This window comes from Olea europaea, chromosome 10 (assembly GCF_002742605.1).
Source record: "Olea europaea var. sylvestris chromosome 10, O_europaea_v1, whole genome shotgun sequence".
Taxonomy (NCBI): Eukaryota; Viridiplantae; Streptophyta; class Magnoliopsida; order Lamiales; family Oleaceae; genus Olea; species Olea europaea.
In genome coordinates, this window is record NC_036246.1 from 18,679,365 (window position 1) to 18,703,375 (window position 24,011).

Below are 24,011 nucleotides of genomic sequence, written 5' to 3' on the forward strand. Positions count from 1 at the left end.
ATTTGATACATGTCTGTCATGTGTATGTTACGTAAAATGGCTATCGGTACTTTTCACTATAAATGATATTATTCTTTAAAGTTTGACAAAACATGTTTACTCAACAAACCATTCAAATGCAATATTTCAATTTTCTGGGCAAATTAGAAAGACCTTCCTCGAAGGTTTTAACAATTTCCAAATACACTCTGTATTTAAAAGTTACACACAACCTCTCTTACCACAAATTTTGAATAATGCGTACCTCTCATGACATTGATGACATCTCAAAGACATAGACTCCTTTATATATATTATTACAAACGTCCATTTTTTTTCAAGTTTTTAATATCACGGACCTTGATGTTTATGACGATTTCGAAAAACCTTCTTCGTTTTTAATTATCTCATCGAGACTGTCAATCTTAAAAAAATACTTCAACATTTAATCGTTTTAAATAATTATATTGAGGTACACAAGATGAAGTGAATCTAGTTGTGATATTATCTTAAATGATACAATATATATATATAATTATTAATAGTTTCGCAAATTTAATACAAGTTTTTTCATAATTAGGGACAAGATGTGTTGATTTATAAAATATTTGAATGAGCAAAGTTCGAAGACCTTCAATGAACTAAAAAAGTGATGCAAACAACAGAAAATTTAGGTGGTAAATATATAATGATTCAACTATCCACTTTTTTGGAGTTGTTTATAAAAAGTTTATAAACGATATAAATTATTAATCTATAATATATTAAAATATCATATCAAGGAAGAATCATTTTTTGGACGATTTTAACCCCCTACAATTCAATTATATCAATAACACCTTACTTTTTCATTTTTCGATATGTAATAAATACTACATAATTATTGCCATTTATGAAATTTGTGTTATTAATTCTTAATTAATTAACATTAACATTAATATAGATTCAATGAATTTTCACTTGATGAACTTTAAATTACATGAATCTAGAGTTATTCTAGATGAATTTATTCATATTCATGTATTTATAATATTTTAACAGGTGTTTAAATTAATGTATTGACAATTAATTTTTATGTATTATTTAATTCATGCGGTACTCATCAAATCTTCAACAAATTGGTACAAAATATTATTTTTACATCACTTATAAAGTATTTTAGAATAACGTGCAACGCACATTCAACTTTAACTAGTAAATACAAATGAATCATGAATAAATAAGCAATAAATGTGGATCTCAGAAAATTATGAATAAAAGTAATTTAATAAATTATAACCCATAGCCAAACATGAATGTTCACTACACTCAGTGTCCACAGTGGGTCGTGGTGGTCATGTGACCTACCAACTTAAAATTGAGGGTATTTTATTTTTTATTTTATATAATTAAGAAATCAAATTTAAAGCAAAGAACTCGAGCCCGAAAAATCCAAAAGCTTTGAATGAAGTTTTGATTTTTCAAAGACCATGAAAGATTTGTCCATGAAAAGTTATATGCCTCATTGTCCAGGAAATTATTTCTTTTGTATTTTCTTATGAAATGGATTTGGGGATCCACTTAAGTCCTCCAATTTCAATCTTGTCTTGGCGATTATAGGATAATGGATTCTTGCTATGATTTTTGTCTTTGTTTGGTTTGGGATGCAATTACTAATGTAATATTCAGAATTGTCGTGATTTTTGTATTTTTCATTTGAATCGATTGTGATGGAAAAATAATTTAAACGTATATATACGTTTTCTTTTGAAGATCATAATGTTAATGAAAGGAATATTCGAGACAAAAGTGATGAAAATAATGTTGAAGATAAAAATGATGACAAACTTGGTGATATTTGAAATAAATGTAAATCTGTACTTTTTGCAAGTTCGATTATATCTCACTAACTCAAAATGTATGCGTTCATCAATAATTACACTTTCTAAATTGATAATCTTTTAATAATAGCATTTTCGAATAAAATACTCCAAAAATAAAAACTCTAGATTCAAAAACCAACCCTAACAACTAAACACGTGATCCGTGTTTACAAAGTACAAACTAAACTCTATCCATTATGCCTTTAGGAAATAGAAATTTTCAATGACACCGACCAATCAAATATTTTATTTCATATGCTAGTATTTGTCGTTAGAGTAATGCTATTTAATTTATTGGGATTACAATCCCAATTTTGCGACGTTGTTATGATATTAAATAATAAGTAAAATTAAATAATTCATTTAATTTTTATTTTTATTTATCCAATCATCCTTCGCCACTTAAACTGAAATTATAACTCTAATAAAGCTACGTAACATTATTCTTGTCGATGTATTTTCCGTACCTCGTGTTTTACTCACATATAGAATAGGTGATAGGGATTAAAAATTGGAAAATATGTGTCAACATTTTATTGGACAATTAAAAAAAAAAAAAAAAACCACACACATACTACCAACGCAGCATCCGTCAAAATACCTGTCCCCTTTCTCCGTTCAAGCAGCGAAACTCACCCGAACCCCTCAATCTTTACTCTATATATTCTCACGTTTTCCAAGGAACGAGAAAAGCTTAAACGATTCGAAAAGCACAAGAATATCAATGGCAGCAAACACGGACAGGAATTCCAAGCCTTCAGTGTACCTCCAAGAACCGAATGAGGTCCAAGGTGTATTCAACCGCTTCGACGCCAACGGCGACGGCAAGATATCCGGGGATGAGCTAGCCTGCGCGCTTAAGGCGCTGGGATCCAACACTTCTAAAGAGGAGATCGCCCGCATGATGGAGGAGATCGACACCGACAAGGACGGTTTCATCAATGTCCAGGAGTTCGCCGCCTTCGTCAAGGCCGAGACAGACCCCTACCCCTCCTCCGGCGGCGAGAACGAGCTTAAGGAGGCGTTCGAGCTCTACGACCAGGATCATAATGGATTGATCTCATCCGTCGAGCTCCACAAGATCCTAACGCGCCTCGGTGAGCGGTACGCCGAACATGACTGCGTTGAGATGATTAAATCTGTTGATTCTGATGGAGATGGTTACGTTAGCTTTGAGGAATTCAAGAAAATGATGACGAACAAAAGCGGCAATAACAGCCAAGCGGAGCCACCGAAATAGACAGCGGTGTGGCGCACTGGGATTTTGTTGTGTGCTTCTTCCTGGTATATCGCCTTTTCCGATTTTAGGGCAAAATTCCATGATATTGATGATTTAGGGTTAATTTTGATTTATGTTTTTAAATTTTACTCTAATGTAATGACAGTGCCATTTTATTGACTTAACTGTTTGTGGATATTGCGTTGAATTGGCATGATAACATTTGATTATCAGAAAAGACATTCAAACGGGCCTGTCCCAAACCCTGGAGAAATTCCCTGTCAATCCAGCTTCTCTGATTCTTTTGATAGGTATATTGAAAAATTGTTCGAGAACCCTAATTGTTCGTACATGGCACCTTGAAAACCTTTTACTAAGGGTGATTGTTACATTTGATTAGGTATGGAAATAGAAAATTTAAAAGAGGAAAAGAAAATTGGTACCAAAACTCCATGTGCATTATGGAAAATGCTTGTTGTACATTATCATTATAGATTCAGGTGAAAATAAATTGAATTAAAATTGTCAAAATTGCGTCACCACTTGAACGATTATGGTTATGCAATGTGGGTTAAAGTAAAAAAGAAAGTGGAATTTTTTTACTAAGTTAAATCTCGCAACATTAAAAGTAAAACTGTAAGTTGTGATGTACATTCGGTGCATTTTTGCCTTTTCCCATCCTTCTGGGGTCAGTAGTGGTAATTTGGTTCATTAGTTATTGACTCTATAAAACGTGTATGATTTGATTTCTCCCTCTTCCCCAACTTTGGTGGAGATGGATGGGATAGTTAGGTCAAGGCTCTACTATTGATTTTATAGGATGTGGATTTGTATGCTTTGATCTCTCTTTTTTCTATTTCTTCTCTCCACTGAATCGGTGGGAGGGGATTTATCACTTTTTTGATCTTCTTAATCGTTCTTGCTTTCATCTGTTTATTCAGTCAATTCACAATATGAAAAAGTTTATTAGAGAATGGCATTTGCATTATTAATTCATTAATGTTGATGTGTTGGATCTCCGAGTTTCTATTGTGTTTCCACTGAAGAGATCTCTGTCTACTCCTTTTTTTTTTTTTTTTAAGTTGAAGGTGTAAACTATGGTCTTTGATTACAAATATATATTCATTTTTGGTGGGGCTGTTAGGTTCATGGACTATTGGCTCTGTATCTGTTGGATGTGTATTCTTTAACTGACCTCTTTTTTTTATTTCTTCGATTGATTCTGTCCACATTATCTTTGTATATCCATACAAAGTGTGTTTCAATTCTTATTTCTATATATTGATTTCATCCGTATATTTAGTCATTTCACGTTCACAACAGCGAGATGGGAGGACTTTTATTGGAATTCACATATAAGTAAAGTGAAAAATTAGCTTTTGCATTTTTAATTATTATTTTGTTTTGAAAAAAAAATTGTAATTTGGTGTGTTAAATGTGCAAGTTTCTCTAATTTGGTCTTCTTATTGATGTCTCTGTCTACTTACTTAAGAATAGGAAGAAGTTCGTTGTACTGTGTATAGGATAACAAGGTCTTCCCTTAATGTGTTTCATGTGGTTGCTATTTCATGTGCATGCTTTTCTTTATATTCCTTAACAAATGTGGTGCCTTGATAGGAGAATTAAGTGCCTAATGTTAATCCTAATATATCCAGATTAATTATATACCCACCCACCCCCCTCCTCCTAAAAATGTGAGATTGTTCACTCGAAATATATAAAATACAGAAGGGTTATGCTATATTTACATTATGATGTTCATGAGGGTGTTCACAATGTACAAGTGGCATAACATTATTGGATAATTGAAAAACAGTTTTTTCAATCCTTTAATCATAAAATTTCACATGTATATTATGTACACCCTTATGGATAGCATAATGTACATATAAAATTATTCAATACAGCCCCCCACTGAAATGGCGCAGTGATAAAGCAGGAGGGTTCTACACAGAGTATCGGAGATTCGAATTTCCACGGCAGTTGGAAGGCAACATTTATGTTGGAATGCAGTTATCCCATGGAGGTAAAGTTATGGTGTGCTTTGTCGTCCCTCCGAAAGTCCTGTCCGCACATTGTAAAGGGAGATTTATAGAGAAAAGAATCGCATCCCGAATGTACGGTTCAAATATGTATAAGTTGTGTCCACATTCGAATTTACCTGGATGGCGAACAAGAAGGGAAGACCGTCACTTCTCAAAATTAGTCAGGCGAAGATTGGACACCTGAATTCTAAAAAAAAAAAATAAATAAATAAATTATTCTATACAAAAACTTCTTATAATGTAGGCCCCTCAAGGGAAGGGGTTAGCGACTGTACCTCTTGTTGTGCACGGTCGTAAGAATATCTTTGGTACACTACAGGTGTCCGAATAAGATTGAGCCCCACTATTTCAATTTTTTGTCAGCTTTCTAATTTTAAAACAATAAATTAATTGTTAAAAAAAAGGGTTGTGCTATTTGCACAGGGCCTGAGACATGGGACCTCAAGGGAAGGGGTTAGCGACTGTACCTCTTGTTGTGCACGGTCGTAAGAATATCTTTGGTACACTACAGGTGTCCGAATAAGATTGAGCCCCACTATTTCAATTTTTTGTCAGCTTTCTAATTTTAAAACAATAAATTAATTGTTAAAAAAAAGGGTTGTGCTATTTGCACAGGGCCTGAGACATGGGATGGATCCCACACATTTGTGGGGTCCACCCCATGTCTCAGGCCCTGTGCACACCCTGTGCACAGGGCCCTGTGCAAGGAGGATTACCCTAAAAAAATTGCAAGTGGACAGAACTGTGTCTGGCCTTTAATTATGAATAAAGCCCCCCTGTCCCCACTTGTGGACAGGGTTGAAGATAAAGGTGCCACATGGCACCTCTCTATTGGAGGGGCCCTAACTTAGGGGTAGGGTTAGGAACATGTGACACCTACTTATTGGAGGGACGTCTGCCCCAAGTCGAAATAGGGGGCAGGGTTGTTTAATTATTGCAAAAAAACGTTGAAATTCAAAAGGTCGAAAACATCCTCGTTTTTCGAAACTAATTTCCAAAAATAACCCTACTATTCCTTAACTTTTAAATAACCTCCCCCATTTATTTGAAGGGTAAACTGGGAAATCAGATTTGGCTACCAAGGCAACTCTCCAACAGTCAGTCAACAAGTAGCGTTTTCCATCATGGATGGTGTTTGTCTTGGAACTACCGAACAATTCATTCAATGTGGCCACACAATGAAGAAAATGAAATTGGCAAAAAACTGGAATAATGGGGCTCAAACACATAAGAATTTTTTTCTCAATAATTCTTCTCAAATTAGTAGTTTTATAAAATTTATTTTTACTTTTAAAAAAATATGTAAAGATTTTCAACTATTTTTTGAAGGCAGTGCTTTCACTTCAAAAATTTTAAAACAAAAAAAAAATGCTACTATTTATTAAACTTCAAAATATATATTTAAAAGCAAAATACATAGAGTCGAAAATAAATAATTTAATTCATTAAAGTTAAAAGTTGTATTTAATTTATGAATATCTCGAGTAACTAAAAGCAGAATTCGGAAAGTTACTCGTGTAAAGAAAAACATGAACCATACCGCTACGCATGAGACTTGGAGGAGTCTCAAGAAATGTGGTGTTCAAAGCAAAAGTTTGACAGGTAAAATTTTAAACTTCAATTTAAATTAACACAAAAAGTATATATTTTCGAATGCATGGTTAAAAATTTGAGAGAAAGTTTTGAATTTACGTGTAGTATTAATTTGTTGAAAATACGTGATTGAAAATAAAAAAGAGAAAAATGTATATTAAAAATAATACAGAACAAACAGATGTTTAATATCATGAGTTTCTACGCTTGATATAACATTCGTCATATTTCTCTACAAAGCATTGACACCTTTCAAAGCATCACAAATCTGCTAGTAGATGACACATTCTTCTATAATCTATATATTTTTTTTCTTACGTTCGCCGAAGTAACTTTTGATTATTCGTCAATCACAAGGTTGATTCTAAAATAAGTCTCAAACAAGTCTAACTTGTTTTATTTCTTTACCAAATCGGTATTTTGTATTTTGCAATATCAATCTGTTGGTCAAGAATTAATTCTCATGAGCAAATAATAGGGTCTTTGTTATAAATATTCGATATTCTTGCAAAAATATTTCCTTGTTTGACCTCCATTTTAATGTGATTTTGTGAGAAAATGTATTTAAAAATAGCAACTTTTTCCCCCCTTTTTGAAGAATATGTGATTGAAAAATAAAGAAAATTTTTGGGTTCACATTTAATATTATTTTGCGGAAAAATGTGGTCGAAAATGAATTTTGAATAAAAGGGAACCCAAATAAGGGCTTATTTAGTTGTGTTAGTGACATTAATTTCTTGCAGTATTTAGCTGGTAACCCATCATATGATGAGTTCCTATTATTTTTCATAAAAATACAGCGCCTAATATAACTTTACTCTAATTCAAACCAATATTTCCATAAATTAACCATTTCAAAAACTCATGTACCCAAGTCACAGAGACCACAAATATTCATACCGTGTAAAAAATTGAAAAACAAGAATACAAAACGGAGTCACTTTCCAGTAAATTTCAGTTGATAGAGCTATCAATCACTTCAAAATGTGTATGGCCTAAACTTCGAATAAAATTCACCTCAAATTAATTAAGGCAGATGAAACTAGTAGCAATACAGCAGCCAAAGGGAGTGCAGAAGTATGAAGTATAACAAATGAAATAAACGCCAAATTCTTCAAAAGAACATCGTTTCACTGGATCTATTCGTCAAACCGGCTAAAGAGTTCAAGGGAATTCGGTGATTCTTTAGTGTTTAATGCATCTTCTGCTCAGTGCTCCCTCGTTGCCTCCTTCTATACCTTGCACAGACAGATAATTACTGCATCTCAATTGAGCATTACAAGGAAAAGCATTTTCAAGCAAACAATTGTATTCCAAATCAGATAATAAAACTGGGACTAATCTAATTCCACTCAAAAATCACTGTCAATTCCAAATAAGACAGGTAAGGTATTTGCCAAACATTTGAAGTGTTTATCTTGCAGTTTTCTTTTCTTTTACAAGTACTAAAATGTTTCATAATTCTGGCATGTTTCCCAATGTCATTTTTTATACAATTTTCACTATACTGGAATTCTGACCATACCAGATGTCAAACCAAATGCCAAAATGTCGATTGAAGCAAGGCTTTTGATGGCTAAAGAACAGCATGGATTTTGAAGGGACTACGTTTTAGCCGGTCAAGAATCAACAAACAGGCAAGGTGCACACTCAGTGTAAGGTTGGAGGTACCTTTAGATTTTACTGCTAATGCCTTGCCTCGTCTATAGGAAGTAAGGCAAAGAGCATAATGAAGGTCACAAAGATATGTTTGCTCTTTGATGGGGACCATATACTCTCAAAAAATGGACTTACCTTGCTGATGGTTTAGGTATTAATCTAAGAATTGATTTCAATGACAGGTTGATATTTGTCTTTTATATTAGCTTCATCTTGACCAACGTAGTGATAGCCCTAACCTAGATGCTTGATGATACAGATAAATTGTAAAATATCCCATGGTAGACCCTACAAGTTTTACAAAACTGGCACATACTAAGTGCCTATTTGAGCCTCATTATCTAAAAACTCATTTTTAACCACATATTCTCTTGATAAAACAATTTTGTACGTAAACCCAAAACTTTTCCTTATTTTATAGTCACATTCTCCCAAAAAAATCACCATTACTAAATTTATTCTCCCAAAAAAGGGGGCTCAAACAAAGCCCAAGTGTTGTTCATGTCGTACCATCCAAAGTATTCATTTGAAGGTATCAGGAAAGTTAAAATCACTTAGGATCAAGTGTACCATCAAATTCTTGTTGTCTAATTTGACTTCCAAAGTGGTTTCACTTGTCTCCTCATAATTGTTGCTAGAGTGTTCACAATGATATTGAAGAGATAAGGTCTGATGTCATGTCGAAGAGGCATTTCTAGAGTTTACCTTGGGGAGTTATGGTTAGGGAACATTATCAACCTCACCCATGCCTCTACAAACGATTTTATCAATAGGTATGGGGTGCATGTAATAAACCATCTTGGAAGTCATTACCTGTATGGTCTATGGAGTGCGTAATACTTTGCCCAAGAGTAGTGGTTTCAATAAATAACGTAGTACTAAGGTTACTGAGGCGTCTTTCCCATTTTGTGGGATTTGACACTCTTTTGACAAACAGTAATAAGACATTATTTTATGATAATTACTGAATGTTGGGAGGACAAAATATCCGTAAGATGAACGGACCATAGAGTTGGGGATATTAAGATGGCCTTGGCGTCATACTAGAATGAATAAAATATGCCAACAAGTGCAAGGGATGCTAATTGAGGACAAGTTAAGGGAATATGACTTAGCTTATAGAGATGCTGCTTCATAAAATTATCAAATAATTATAGCAAGTCAAGTACCAGAAGATGATAAATTGCCTAAGATGGCACGCCTCTAGCTTCTTTCATACATCAAAGTTTAATCAACTCTTACTTGTGAGATATATATATAAAGAAGGCGAAAAATAATAATCATGAGCTGACAAAATTATTTATAAAGAACGGGAAATAAAACAGGATGGAGATGGATACCTTGACAAAATTACTTACCAGCTTTCTTGGGGGAAAGTCCGACTATAAAGAGGATATTCAAAGAGAAATGTTGCTTTAAACCATGATGGCAGTTTTCCATACAGTGCAGGAGGGAGCAAAATGAGAGGACTGAAATACAAGAGTTTGTAAATCTCACCGTGTTTCTCCAAACAATTGGCAGCGAAATATCGATAGACAAAATGAAAAACCAACCTTGTTGTTCTTTTATAATCCCTGTATGCAGCAACTCCGCCATACTTCTTGTCTGCTGATTCCTAATTATTGTATACTTTTTAAAGTGAGCAAATAATCAAGTTTGGAGTTGCAATAAAAAATAGATGTATATACAAAGCAAGCAACCTCAAGCAATGGTATGCCGCTGAGAAAAAGAAGCAATAGGGTGAGAAATATTGGCCCAAATATGACAAGCCATTCAGCATTTTCTAACACTGGAGTTGAAGCTACAAATATTCCCCACCAAAGGAAAATCTGAACGTAAAACAAATTAAGGTTATATGTCATGTTAAATAAATAATCAAGAAAAAACGAGCACAAGAAATCTGACAAAAAAAGAACTGTAATATCATATAATAAATATATTCTCATGATAACAATAACATGTACAATTGTCGTATTCTTACAATTTTCAAAGGAAAGCTCTAAAACTTTCACACCTCACATCAAGTGGAATTGTGTCAGAATGAAGAGCCAACTTCGCCCACTGCCCTGTTACTCCTATGGTGATGGCAATTTTTATTATTTGATATTATCAGTTGTAAATTATCTGAAACTAATTGCTAGAATTTTTCAAAATGAAAGGCGAGTTCACTGAAGGAATGTGCATTGGAAGCAGCAATATGATTCATAACACATTTCTACATGCTGTATCAAGAACGGCATGTACTTGGACCCTTTGACTTGTGGAGAGTGTTAAATGCCACAAATAGATTCCTGTCTTTCAAAATTATGTAAATATAACATAACACCTTCCTTTCTTTTCTGCTTTAGTAATCAGTAGCAATAATGCTTTCAAAATCAGCAAGAATAGAGAAAATTTTAAAAATTAACCTCGCCAAAGTAGTTTGGATGACGAGAATATTTCCAGACTCCAACATTGCACCATTTCCCTCTGTTGTCTGGAGAATTTTTAAATGCCAATTTTTGTTGATCAGCTGCAGCTTCAACAAGAATACCCAAGGACCACATAATCCAACCTATAATATCCGCAGCATGAATGGAGGGGTTTTTGTTACTTGCATTAACAACTGTCACGGGCAAACTTACAGTCGACACCCAGACAGCCTGCATAAAAGTCAAATAATATATTTATAAAAGAAATTAATATCAAACTACTAGGATAACAAACTTCTATTTCACAAATCTTTATTTGCATAACTGTAAAAGACTCCATGAAACCTGAAAAATCCAAAAAACAGCGAGTTTTCCAAAATTAGTGCGCATTTCATCAAACCGTCGATCCTCCCCCCACTGCAGTATCCTGGTACAAATATTACAAGAGAATAGCTTAAATAAGTCATGACTTCTATATTTCAGAAATAAAATCTCTTTACAACCAATAATATACTTGAAGAAAAAGAGGCATGAATCAGGATCAAAGATTATGTAAATTTAATTATAATTAACAAAAGATTAGTTAGAAAACAATTATGACGTAAATAATTGTAATTTTTCCATGATGATGTAATATATCATACAAAAAATTTATAATTGACCAACTCCGTCTGAACTAGGAATTTAAAGTTAACAAAACGAAATTTCTCACAATGAAAGGTAGAACTGAGTCGCTAAATAAAATTTGGCTGAAAGATTTGAAGAAACATGAATGAGAGACAAAGTATGTGAAGCTGTGCAAAAAGTTGTTAGAAAAAGTGGCAAGCAGCATTGTTGGATGCTTAGGGCAATGGTGCAACATTTATCTTTGCTGAATTTCATTCACAATTTAACAATCATTCCCTTAGTTTAAGGAAGAAATGTTTTTGATAGAAGAACTCAATCTGCTACAGAAGGTCCTCAAATTATAGATAAACAGTTATCCAAATCATACCTCATCAATAGAAACAGTCCCAGCCGAAGGCCCCATACGACTACAAGCAAGGACAAAACCACCTGAAAATAGTCCGAAACATCAAACCACTTAACAGAAACATGTTGTCAAATATTGTGCTACATCAAGCACACAATTCAATTCATGCCAAAACCAAATGGAAAACAGTACTGAAGCATTAAACCGCTCAACGGAAATATTCTTTCATGTATTGTGCTGCATCATGTACACAATATAAGAGACATCTCAAAAAAACCTTCAGTTCCTTACTTCACCAAAAGAAGCAATTATTGAAATAGCATTTAATGGATACAGTTCAGTAGAAATAGAAATCCAAGGAAATCTATTGTAACTTGTTTTCTATTTTCTTTTATATTCTAGTTTAGCTAGGAATTAATGTAGTGGTGGGATTATGTTTCCTTCCCTTAGTTAGGAATGGTCTTTTCTTTCCTTCCATAGGTTGGATTGTACTATTATAATTGAGTTGATTTTGTATGAATAAAACCATTCCGCCAAAATTTCAAGTAGTTCCGAATAAAAATTCATAAAAGACAAGTAAGCCATAACCGTTTCTGATAAACAAAAAAGTTGGAAAGTTTCGTACCATTTGCTTAATAATCTACGAAATCAAACAAATTGTAGCATCTGTTGTTCAAGAACACGGAGAAAGACGAAAGAACGAAATGAAATATTATTGGCTTAACTGTAATTGACATGGGGTAGATTTCCATGTCTTCCAAGATTATGATTTATGTTTCCTTCTCCAATTCGAAACAACAAAATAATGATTCAAACTTGCCATTACCTACTAAATAATCTCACTAAGGCTGCTGCAAATTTGAGAATATTGAAGCTTAATGAAGAAGTTATCAATTATCCATCTCTTAATTTTTACGAAGGCAAATTCTCACTTTACGGCTTTCATATTGGATAGACTAGATTTTCATTGTCTTCCCCTCCACATTTCCAGTATAATAGAGGAGCAAGTTTTTTTTCCTACCTCTTCTTCTCACAATGTATCTCCTTCCCTCTAAACTTTGTAATTTAATGAGATTTCAAAAAATTGTCAAGGTAAATACGATATGCTAAGTTGGGAGAAAAGATATAGAAAAAAGTTCCGTAGAACAAAATGAAGCAGTTTCATGGCTAGTTTGAAATTTTAAAATGTTTCACTTCATAGATAGTTAAATATCTCAAACACAAAGAAGTAAGTGATATAAGAAGCTCAAGCAGAAACAGTCACCTGTCGAAAATGCCACGATCCTTTAACAATCAATGTTAACAAAGCTAGTAGAACAAAATTTGTGCTTCCTGTATTGAAATTTTCAAAACAACAAACCACATAATAAATATATTAAAGAAGTCTATAATTAAAACTAATGATTTCTCAAAACATTGTAACTTGAAAACAATGTAACTCCGATAAACTTGGAATTCCTGAGCGCGTTTCTCCTTCCCCTCACTCCCCCACTCGAGGAAGCTAACATTACTCTTTCGCCACAACATTTACTACTTTGATCAAACAAAAAAGATTTATCACTATTGCATTTGTTTTGTCTTAGACAAAAATCTCGTAGTTCATAGTCATTTGTACAGTTAATGACCGAAAACATCTACATTAAAATCAACTGACAATGAGTGGAGAACGTGCTAGACCCTTATAATAGGAAGATTATAATTTATAAATATGAGGAAAACCTTCATTAGCTCAAAATTTGTCTCCGAGCCCCTAATCCGAAGAGGCAGCATAGACATTTAAACAATTTGTCCAACATATGAATCCCCTTTTTCACTAACCAAACAACGTTCTATAGTTTACATGCATTTGTACTGTGAAAGCATTCGTGCGATACTAAGCTCGTACATTAGAACACTAACAACGTTTTACAAAACGAAAGCCAAGATAGATTTTCCCGAGAGATTGAAGTACGAAAATTGGCTTCAACCGTTTCATACGAGCTAGCATCAAACGGAAAATGAAGGAACATGAATGAAAATACCTGCAAAATCAGTAACTTTATCGAATTTGAGAAGTGCAGTGATTATAAAGAAGAAAAATTGATAGCCCACCTGCGAAATTCAAAAACAACAGCACCCACAACTCATTTCATCACTCACATCATATAACAGTACAATATAACATAAAAATGTTCTCTAATCTCTCTTTTGACTCTCGAGTCTCGAGTATTTTTGCGTGTGCGTGTGTAAATTTTCACTTACAGTGACAATTGCAGTGAGGGCCAAGAAATGGGAATCAATGACAGTTCCCATGATCGCTCAATCCCGAGCAACAACTTAATAGAAATCAATTGTATCTTCGTGTGTCCAAGTTCGTTTGTTCCGACTGGTCAAAGAGTATATTAGTTGGGTGAGTGGTGATGTGCGGTTAGTTTTGAAGGGCCCTGTTGTACGTTTGTGGACCTTAAGTTATATCTTTATGATTCTTCAATTTTATTTATTTTTTAAAATTTTATTTTTAAAAATAAAATATTTTATACGGAAACTCAAAATATTTTTATTTTTATTTTTATTTTTTAATTACACATTTGCCAAAAAAATTTCCCCAAAAACTCTCTTTTTCAATGGGCATCAAATGCGAGTTAAATTGAAAATTGATTATAAATAATTTGAATCGAACAAATCCAATTGGTAAACAAGAGGACCAACATTTTAATATTTTGAACTCATGGACCTACTAGACAGAATTGAAGTTCTCTTCTAATTCGCTGTACACTGTGTCCAAAGTTAAACAATTTGGGTGATAGGCAAAAATAATTAGTGTCTTTTCAAGAGTAATCCCCCGACCCCGGCACCCCCAACTCCACCCCACCCGCAAAAAGAAATAATAATCCCATTATTGGATAATTGAAAAATAGTTTTTTCAATCCTTTAATCATAAAATTTCACATGTATATTATGTACACCCTTATGGATAGCATAATGTACATATAAAATTATTCAATACAGCCCCCCACTGAAATGGCGCAGTGATAAAGCAGGAGGGTTCTACACAGAGTATCGGAGATTCGAATTTCCACGGCAGTTGGAAGGCAACATTTATGTTGGAATGCAGTTATCCCATGGAGGTAAAGTTATGGTGTGCTTTGTCGTCCCTCCGAAAGTCCTGTCCGCACATTGTAAAGGGAGATTTATGGAGAAAAGAATCGCATCCCGAATGTACGGTTCAAATATGTATAAGTTGTGTCCACATTCGAATTTACCTGGATGGCGAACAAGAAGGGAAGGCCGTCACTTCTCAAAATTAGTCAGGCGAAGATTGGACACCTGAATTCTAAAAAAAAAAAAAAAAAAAAAAAATTATTTTATACAAAAACTTCTTATAATGTAGGCCCCTCAAGGGAAGGGGTTAGCGACTGTACCTCTTGTTGTGCACGGTCGTAAGAATATCTTTGGTACACTACAGGTGTCCGAATAAGATTGAGCCCCACTATTTCAATTTTTTGTCAGCTTTCTAATTTTAAAACAATAAATTAATTGTTAAAAAAAAGGGTTGTGCTATTTGCACAGGGCCTGAGACATGGGATGGATCCCACACATTTGTGGGGTCCACCCCATGTCTCAGGCCCTGTGCACACCCTGTGCACAGGGCCCTGTGCAAGGAGGATTACCCTAAAAAAATTGCAAGTGGACAGAACTGTGTCTGGCCTTTAATTATGAATAAAGCCCCCCTGTCCCCACTTGTGGACAGGGTTGAAGATAAAGGTGCCACATGGCACCTCTCTATTGGAGGGGCCCTAACTTAGGGGTAGGGTTAGGAACATGTGACACCTACTTATTGGAGGGACGTCTGCCCCAAGTCGAAATAGGGGGCAGGGTTGTTTAATTATTGCAAAAAAACGTTGAAATTCAAAAGGTCGAAAACATCCTCGTTTTTCGAAACTAATTTCCAAAAATAACCCTACTATTCCTTAACTTTTAAATAACCTCCCCCATTTATTTGAAGGGTAAACTGGGAAATCAGATTTGGCTACCAAGGCAACTCTCCAACAGTCAGTCAACAAGTAGCGTTTTCCATCATGGATGGTGTTTGTCTTGGAACTACCGAACAATTCATTCAATGTGGCCACACAATGAAGAAAATGAAATTGGCAAAAAACTGGAATAATGGGGCTCAAACACATAAGAATTTTTTTCTCAATAATTCTTCTCAAATTAGTAGTTTTATAAAATTTATTTTTACTTTTAAAAAAATATGTAAAGATTTTCAACTATTTTTTGAAGGCAGTGCTTTCACTTCAAAAATTTTAAAACAAAAAAAAAATGCTACTATTTATTAAACTTCAAAATATATATTTAAAAGCAAAATACATAGAGTCGAAAATAAATAATTTAATTCATTAAAGTTAAAAGTTGTATTTAATTTATGAATATCTCGAGTAACTAAAAGCAGAATTCGGAAAGTTACTCGTGTAAAGAAAAACATGAACCATACCGCTACGCATGAGACTTGGAGGAGTCTCAAGAAATGTGGTGTTCAAAGCAAAAGTTTGACAGGTAAAATTTTAAACTTCAATTTAAATTAACACAAAAAGTATATATTTTCGAATGCATGGTTAAAAATTTGAGAGAAAGTTTTGAATTTACGTGTAGTATTAATTTGTTGAAAATACGTGATTGAAAATAAAAAAGAGAAAAATGTATATTAAAAATAATACAGAACAAACAGATGTTTAATATCATGAGTTTCTACGCTTGATATAACATTCGTCATATTTCTCTACAAAGCATTGACACCTTTCAAAGCATCACAAATCTGCTAGTAGATGACACATTCTTCTATAATCTATATATTTTTTTTCTTACGTTCGCCGAAGTAACTTTTGATTATTCGTCAATCACAAGGTTGATTCTAAAATAAGTCTCAAACAAGTCTAACTTGTTTTATTTCTTTACCAAATCGGTATTTTGTATTTTGCAATATCAATCTGTTGGTCAAGAATTAATTCTCATGAGCAAATAATAGGGTCTTTGTTATAAATATTCGATATTCTTGCAAAAATATTTCCTTGTTTGACCTCCATTTTAATGTGATTTTGTGAGAAAATGTATTTAAAAATAGCAACTTTTTCCCCCCTTTTTGAAGAATATGTGATTGAAAAATAAAGAAAATTTTTGGGTTCACATTTAATATTATTTTGCGGAAAAATGTGGTCGAAAATGAATTTTGAATAAAAGGGAACCCAAATAAGGGCTTATTTAGTTGTGTTAGTGACATTAATTTCTTGCAGTATTTAGCTGGTAACCCATCATATGATGAGTTCCTATTATTTTTCATAAAAATACAGCGCCTAATATAACTTTACTCTAATTCAAACCAATATTTCCATAAATTAACCATTTCAAAAACTCATGTACCCAAGTCACAGAGACCACAAATATTCATACCGTGTAAAAAATTGAAAAACAAGAATACAAAACGGAGTCACTTTCCAGTAAATTTCAGTTGATAGAGCTATCAATCACTTCAAAATGTGTATGGCCTAAACTTCGAATAAAATTCACCTCAAATTAATTAAGGCAGATGAAACTAGTAGCAATACAGCAGCCAAAGGGAGTGCAGAAGTATGAAGTATAACAAATGAAATAAGCGCCAAATTCTTCAAAAGAACATCGTTTCACTGGATCTATTCGTCAAACCGGCTAAAGAGTTCAAGGGAATTCGGTGATTCTTTAGTGTTTAATGCATCTTCTGCTCAGTGCTCCCTCGTTGCCTCCTTCTATACCTTGCACAGACAGATAATTACTGCATCTCAATTGAGCATTACAAGGAAAAGCATTTTCAAGCAAACAATTGTATTCCAAATCAGATAATAAAACTGGGACTAATCTAATTCCACTCAAAAATCACTGTCAATTCCAAATAAGACAGGTAAGGTATTTGCCAAACATTTGAAGTGTTTATCTTGCAGTTTTCTTTTCTTTTACAAGTACTAAAATGTTTCATAATTCTGGCATGTTTCCCAATGTCATTTTTTATACAATTTTCACTATACTGGAATTCTGACCATACCAGATGTCAAACCAAATGCCAAAATGTCGATTGAAGCAAGGCTTTTGATGGCTAAAGAACAGCATGGATTTTGAAGGGACTACGTTTTAGCCGGTCAAGAATCAACAAACAGGCAAGGTGCACACTCAGTGTAAGGTTGGAGGTACCTTTAGATTTTACTGCTAATGCCTTGCCTCGTCTATAGGAAGTAAGGCAAAGAGCATAATGAAGGTCACAAAGATATGTTTGCTCTTTGATGGGGACCATATACTCTCAAAAAATGGACTTACCTTGCTGATGGTTTAGGTATTAATCTAAGAATTGATTTCAATGACAGGTTGATATTTGTCTTTTATATTAGCTTCATCTTGACCAACGTAGTGATAGCCCTAACCTAGATGCTTGATGATACAGATAAATTGTAAAATATCCCATGGTAGACCCTACAAGTTTTACAAAACTGGCACATACTAAGTGCCTATTTGAGCCTCATTATCTAAAAACTCATTTTTAACCACATATTCTCTTGATAAAACAATTTTGTACGTAAACCCAAAACTTTTCCTTATTTTATAGTCACATTCTCCCAAAAAAATCACCATTACTAAATTTATTCTCCCAAAAAAGGGGGCTCAAACAAAGCCCAAGTGTTGTTCATGTCGTACCATCCAAAGTATTCATTTGAAGGTATCAGGAAAGTTAAAATCACTTAGGATCAAGTGTACCATCAAATTCTTGTTGTCTAATTTGACTTCCAAAGTGGTTTCACTTGTCTCCTCATAATTGTTGCTAGAGTGTTCACAATGATATTGAAGAGATAAGGTCTGATGTCATGTCGAAGAGGCATTTCTAGAGTTTACCTTGGGGAGTTATGGTTAGGGAACATTATCAACCTCACCCATGCCTCTACAAACGATTTTATCAATAGGTATGGGGTGCATGTAATAAACCATCTTGGAAGTCATTACCTGTATGGTCTATGGAGTGCGTAATACTTTGCCCAAGAGTAGTGGTTTCAATAAATAACGTAGTACTAAGGTTACTGAGGCGTCTTTCCCATTTTGTGGGATTTGACACTCTTTTGACAAACAGTAATAAGACATTATTTTATGATAATTACTGAATGTTGGGAGGACAAAATATCCGTAAGATGAACGGACCATAGAGTTGGGGATATTAAGATGGCCTTGGCGTCATACTAGAATGAATAAAATATGCCAACAAGTGCAAGGGATGCTAATTGAGGACAAGTTAAGGGAATATGACTTAGCTTATAGAGATGCTGCTTCATAAAATTATCAAATAATTATAGCAAGTCAAGTACCAGAAGATGATAAATTGCCTAAGATGGCACGCCTCTAGCTTCTTTCATACATCAAAGTTTAATCAACTCTTACTTGTGAGATATATATATAAAGAAGGCGAAAAATAATAATCATGAGCTGACAAAATTATTTATAAAGAACGGGAAATAAAACAGGATGGAGATGGATACCTTGACAAAATTACTTACCAGCTTTCTTGGGGGAAAGTCCGACTATAAAGAGGATATTCAAAGAGAAATGTTGCTTTAAACCATGATGGCAGTTTTCCATACAGTGCAGGAGGGAGCAAAATGAGAGGACTGAAATACAAGAGTTTGTAAATCTCACCGTGTTTCTCCAAACAATTGGCAGCGAAATATCGATAGACAAAATGAAAAACCAACCTTGTTGTTCTTTTATAATCCCTGTATGCAGCAACTCCGCCATACTTCTTGTCTGCTGATTCCTAATTATTGTATACTTTTTAAAGTGAGCAAATAATCAAGTTTGGAGTTGCAATAAAAAATAGATGTATATACAAAGCAAGCAACCTCAAGCAATGGTATGCCGCTGAGAAAAAGAAGCAATAGGGTGAGAAATATTGGCCCAAATATGACAAGCCATTCAGCATTTTCTAACACTGGAGTTGAAGCTACAAATATTCCCCACCAAAGGAAAATCTGAACGTAAAACAAATTAAGGTTATATGTCATGTTAAATAAATAATCAAGAAAAAACGAGCACAAGAAATCTGACAAAAAAAGAACTGTAATATCATATAATAAATATATTCTCATGATAACAATAACATGTACAATTGTCGTATTCTTACAATTTTCAAAGGAAAGCTCTAAAACTTTCACACCTCACATCAAGTGGAATTGTGTCAGAATGAAGAGCCAACTTCGCCCACTGCCCTGTTACTCCTATGGTGATGGCAATTTTTATTATTTGATATTATCAGTTGTAAATTATCTGAAACTAATTGCTAGAATTTTTCAAAATGAAAGGCGAGTTCACTGAAGGAATGTGCATTGGAAGCAGCAATATGATTCATAACACATTTCTACATGCTGTATCAAGAACGGCATGTACTTGGACCCTTTGACTTGTGGAGAGTGTTAAATGCCACAAATAGATTCCTGTCTTTCAAAATTATGTAAATATAACATAACACCTTCCTTTCTTTTCTGCTTTAGTAATCAGTAGCAATAATGCTTTCAAAATCAGCAAGAATAGAGAAAATTTTAAAAATTAACCTCGCCAAAGTAGTTTGGATGACGAGAATATTTCCAGACTCCAACATTGCACCATTTCCCTCTGTTGTCTGGAGAATTTTTAAATGCCAATTTTTGTTGATCAGCTGCAGCTTCAACAAGAATACCCAAGGACCACATAATCCAACCTATAATATCCGCAGCATGAATGGAGGGGTTTTTGTTACTTGCATTAACAACTGTCACGGGCAAACTTACAGTCGACACCCAGACAGCCTGCATAAAAGTCAAATAATATATTTATAAAAGAAATTAATATCAAACTACTAGGATAACAAACTTCTATTTCACAAATCTTTATTTGCATAACTGTAAAAGACTCCATGAAACCTGAAAAATCCAAAAAACAGCGAGTTTTCCAAAATTAGTGCGCATTTCATCAAACCGTCGATCCTCCCCCCACTGCAGTATCCTGGTACAAATATTACAAGAGAATAGCTTAAATAAGTCATGACTTCTATATTTCAGAAATAAAATCTCTTTACAACCAATAATATACTTGAAGAAAAAGAGGCATGAATCAGGATCAAAGATTATGTAAATTTAATTATAATTAACAAAAGATTAGTTAGAAAACAATTATGACGTAAATAATTGTAATTTTTCCATGATGATGTAATATATCATACAAAAAATTTATAATTGACCAACTCCGTCTGAACTAGGAATTTAAAGTTAACAAAACGAAATTTCTCACAATGAAAGGTAGAACTGAGTCGCTAAATAAAATTTGGCTGAAAGATTTGAAGAAACATGAATGAGAGACAAAGTATGTGAAGCTGTGCAAAAAGTTGTTAGAAAAAGTGGCAAGCAGCATTGTTGGATGCTTAGGGCAATGGTGCAACATTTATCTTTGCTGAATTTCATTCACAATTTAACAATCATTCCCTTAGTTTAAGGAAGAAATGTTTTTGATAGAAGAACTCAATCTGCTACAGAAGGTCCTCAAATTATAGATAAACAGTTATCCAAATCATACCTCATCAATAGAAACAGTCCCAGCCGAAGGCCCCATACGACTACAAGCAAGGACAAAACCACCTGAAAATAGTCCGAAACATCAAACCACTTAACAGAAACATGTTGTCAAATATTGTGCTACATCAAGCACACAATTCAATTCATGCCAAAACCAAATGGAAAACAGTACTGAAGCATTAAACCGCTCAACGGAAATATTCTTTCATGTATTGTGCTGCATCATGTACACAATATAAGAGACATCTCAAAAAAACCTTCAGTTCCTTACTTCACCAAAAGAAGCAATTATTGAAATAGCATTTAATGGATACAGTTCAGTAGAAATAGAAATCCAAGGAAATCTATTGTAACTTGTTTTCTATTTTCTTTTATATTCTAGTTTAGCTAGGAATTAATGTAGTGGTGGGATTATGTTTCCTTCCCTTAGTTAGGAATGGTCTTTTCTTTCCTTCCATAGGTTGGATTGTACTATTATAATTGAGTTGATTTTGTATGAATAAAACCATTCCGCCAAAATTTCAAGTAGTTCCGAATAAAAATTCATAAAAGACAAGTAAGCCATAACCGTTTCTGATAAACAAAAAAGTTGGAAAGTTTCGTACCATTTGCTTAATAATCTACGAAATCAAACAAATTGTAGCATCTGTTGTTCAAGAACACGGAGAAAGACGAAAGAACGAAATGAAATATTATTGGCTTAACTGTAATTGACATGGGGTAGATTTCCATGTCTTCCAAGATTATGATTTATGTTTCCTTCTCCAATTCGAAACAACAAAATAATGATTCAAACTTGCCATTACCTACTAAATAATCTCACTAAGGCTGCTGCAAATTTGAGAATATTGAAGCTTAATGAAGAAGTTATCAATTATCCATCTCTTAATTTTTACGAAGGCAAATTCTCACTTTACGGCTTTCATATTGGATAGACTAGATTTTCATTGTCTTCCCCTCCACATTTCCAGTATAATAGAGGAGCAAGTTTTTTTTCCTACCTCTTCTTCTCACAATGTATCTCCTTCCCTCTAAACTTTGTAATTTAATGAGATTTCAAAAAATTGTCAAGGTAAATACGATATGCTAAGTTGGGAGAAAAGATATAGAAAAAAGTTCCGTAGAACAAAATGAAGCAGTTTCATGGCTAGTTTGAAATTTTAAAATGTTTCACTTCATAGATAGTTAAATATCTCAAACACAAAGAAGTAAGTGATATAAGAAGCTCAAGCAGAAACAGTCACCTGTCGAAAATGCCACGATCCTTTAACAATCAATGTTAACAAAGCTAGTAGAACAAAATTTGTGCTTCCTGTATTGAAATTTTCAAAACAACAAACCACATAATAAATATATTAAAGAAGTCTATAATTAAAACTAATGATTTCTCAAAACATTGTAACTTGAAAACAATGTAACTCCGATAAACTTGGAATTCCTGAGCGCGTTTCTCCTTCCCCTCACTCCCCCACTCGAGGAAGCTAACATTACTCTTTCGCCACAACATTTACTACTTTGATCAAACAAAAAAGATTTATCACTATTGCATTTGTTTTGTCTTAGACAAAAATCTCGTAGTTCATAGTCATTTGTACAGTTAATGACCGAAAACATCTACATTAAAATCAACTGACAATGAGTGGAGAACGTGCTAGACCCTTATAATAGGAAGATTATAATTTATAAATATGAGGAAAACCTTCATTAGCTCAAAATTTGTCTCCGAGCCCCTAATCCGAAGAGGCAGCATAGACATTTAAACAATTTGTCCAACATATGAATCCCCTTTTTCACTAACCAAACAACGTTCTATAGTTTACATGCATTTGTACTGTGAAAGCATTCGTGCGATACTAAGCTCGTACATTAGAACACTAACAACGTTTTACAAAACGAAAGCCAAGATAGATTTTCCCGAGAGATTGAAGTACGAAAATTGGCTTCAACCGTTTCATACGAGCTAGCATCAAACGGAAAATGAAGGAACATGAATGAAAATACCTGCAAAATCAGTAACTTTATCGAATTTGAGAAGTGCAGTGATTATAAAGAAGAAAAATTGATAGCCCACCTGCGAAATTCAAAAACAACAGCACCCACAACTCATTTCATCACTCACATCATATAACAGTACAATATAACATAAAAATGTTCTCTAATCTCTCTTTTGACTCTCGAGTCTCGAGTATTTTTGCGTGTGCGTGTGTAAATTTTCACTTACAGTGACAATTGCAGTGAGGGCCAAGAAATGGGAATCAATGACAGTTCCCATGATCGCTCAATCCCGAGCAACAACTTAATAGAAATCAATTGTATCTTCGTGTGTCCAAGTTCGTTTGTTCCGACTGGTCAAAGAGTATATTAGTTGGGTGAGTGGTGATGTGCGGTTAGTTTTGAAGGGCCCTGTTGTACGTTTGTGGACCTTAAGTTATATCTTTATGATTCTTCAATTTTATTTATTTTTTAAAATTTTATTTTTAAAAATAAAATATTTTATACGGAAACTCAAAATATTTTTATTTTTATTTTTATTTTTTAATTACACATTTGCCAAAAAAATTTCCCCAAAAACTCTCTTTTTCAATGGGCATCAAATGCGAGTTAAATTGAAAATTGATTATAAATAATTTGAATCGAACAAATCCAATTGGTAAACAAGAGGACCAACATTTTAATATTT

At 33.7% G+C, this 24,011-nt stretch overlaps 3 protein-coding genes and 2 long non-coding RNA genes across 15 annotated transcripts; 3 read left to right on the forward strand and 2 right to left on the reverse strand.

The window, feature by feature from the left end:
• The first annotated feature begins 2,437 nt into the window (after positions 1-2,437).
• On the forward strand, positions 2,438-3,298 carry LOC111401421 (calcium-binding allergen Ole e 8). Its single transcript, XM_023029144.1, has one exon. It carries the CDS (start codon positions 2,566-2,568, stop codon positions 3,079-3,081), a length of 516 nt encoding a protein of 171 aa, XP_022884912.1. The 5' UTR covers positions 2,438-2,565; the 3' UTR covers positions 3,082-3,298.
• Positions 3,299-7,565: 4,267 nt separating this feature from the next.
• Positions 7,566-14,144, reverse strand: LOC111401422. Of its 6 annotated transcripts, none has more exons than XM_023029145.1 (10): positions 13,983-14,144; positions 13,763-13,832; positions 13,006-13,073; positions 11,763-11,824; positions 11,114-11,195; positions 10,766-10,999; positions 10,058-10,186; positions 9,911-9,972; positions 9,716-9,826; positions 7,566-7,936 (listed from the first exon to the last, which is right to left on the reverse strand). In XM_023029145.1, the coding sequence occupies exons 1-10, from the start codon at positions 14,031-14,033 to the stop codon at positions 7,891-7,893; spliced, it is 915 nt and encodes a 304-aa protein (XP_022884913.1). In that variant the 5' UTR covers positions 14,034-14,144; the 3' UTR covers positions 7,566-7,890. The 6 variants fall into 6 exon arrangements, with proteins under 6 accessions (XP_022884913.1, XP_022884917.1, XP_022884916.1 ...); XM_023029149.1 differs by having other exon boundaries at positions 7,566-7,967; XM_023029148.1 differs by having other exon boundaries at positions 7,566-7,967; positions 9,698-9,826.
• On the forward strand, positions 7,975-8,557 carry LOC111401424. Its single transcript, XR_002704007.1, has 2 exons — positions 7,975-8,082; positions 8,227-8,557. It is a non-coding gene; the product is annotated as an uncharacterized LOC111401424 (long non-coding RNA).
• A 2,991-nt stretch (positions 14,145-17,135) lies between the features above and the next one.
• LOC111401425 lies at positions 17,136-23,714 on the reverse strand. 6 transcript variants are annotated; one of them, XM_023029157.1, is made up of 10 exons: positions 23,553-23,714; positions 23,333-23,402; positions 22,576-22,643; positions 21,333-21,394; positions 20,684-20,765; positions 20,336-20,569; positions 19,628-19,756; positions 19,481-19,542; positions 19,286-19,396; positions 17,136-17,500 (listed from the first exon to the last, which is right to left on the reverse strand). In XM_023029157.1, coding segments are annotated over exons 1-10 (870 nt in total). In that variant the 5' UTR covers positions 23,604-23,714; the 3' UTR covers positions 17,136-17,499. The 6 variants fall into 6 exon arrangements, with proteins under 6 accessions (XP_022884925.1, XP_022884920.1, XP_022884924.1 ...); XM_023029152.1 differs by having other exon boundaries at positions 17,136-17,506; XM_023029156.1 differs by having other exon boundaries at positions 17,136-17,537.
• On the forward strand, positions 17,545-18,127 carry LOC111401426. Its single transcript, XR_002704008.1, has 2 exons — positions 17,545-17,652; positions 17,797-18,127. It is a non-coding gene; the product is annotated as an uncharacterized LOC111401426 (long non-coding RNA).
• Positions 23,715-24,011: the final 297 nt, after the last annotated feature.

Coding starts and splice junctions, on each gene's coding strand:
- LOC111401425 (XM_023029152.1), bottom strand. CDS start 23,603: ATGGGAACTGTCATTGATTCCCATTTCTTGGCCCTCACTGCAATTGTC. Junction 19,543..19,627: donor GCGGCATACCATTGCTTGAG/GTTGCTTGCTTT, acceptor TACAATAATTAG/GAATCAGCAGACAAGAAGTA. Junction 17,507..19,285: donor ACTTTCCCCCAAGAAAGCTG/GTAAGTAATTTT, acceptor TGTCTGTGCAAG/GTATAGAAGGAGGCAACGAG.
- LOC111401422 (XM_023029145.1), bottom strand. CDS start 14,033: ATGGGAACTGTCATTGATTCCCATTTCTTGGCCCTCACTGCAATTGTC. Junction 13,833..13,982: donor CCCTCACTGCAATTGTCACT/GTAAGTGAAAAT, acceptor TGAATTTCGCAG/GTGGGCTATCAATTTTTCTT. Junction 9,827..9,910: donor GATTATAAAAGAACAACAAG/GTTGGTTTTTCA, acceptor CTTGTATTTCAG/TCCTCTCATTTTGCTCCCTC.
- LOC111401421 (XM_023029144.1), top strand. CDS start 2,566: ATGGCAGCAAACACGGACAGGAATTCCAAGCCTTCAGTGTACCTCCAA.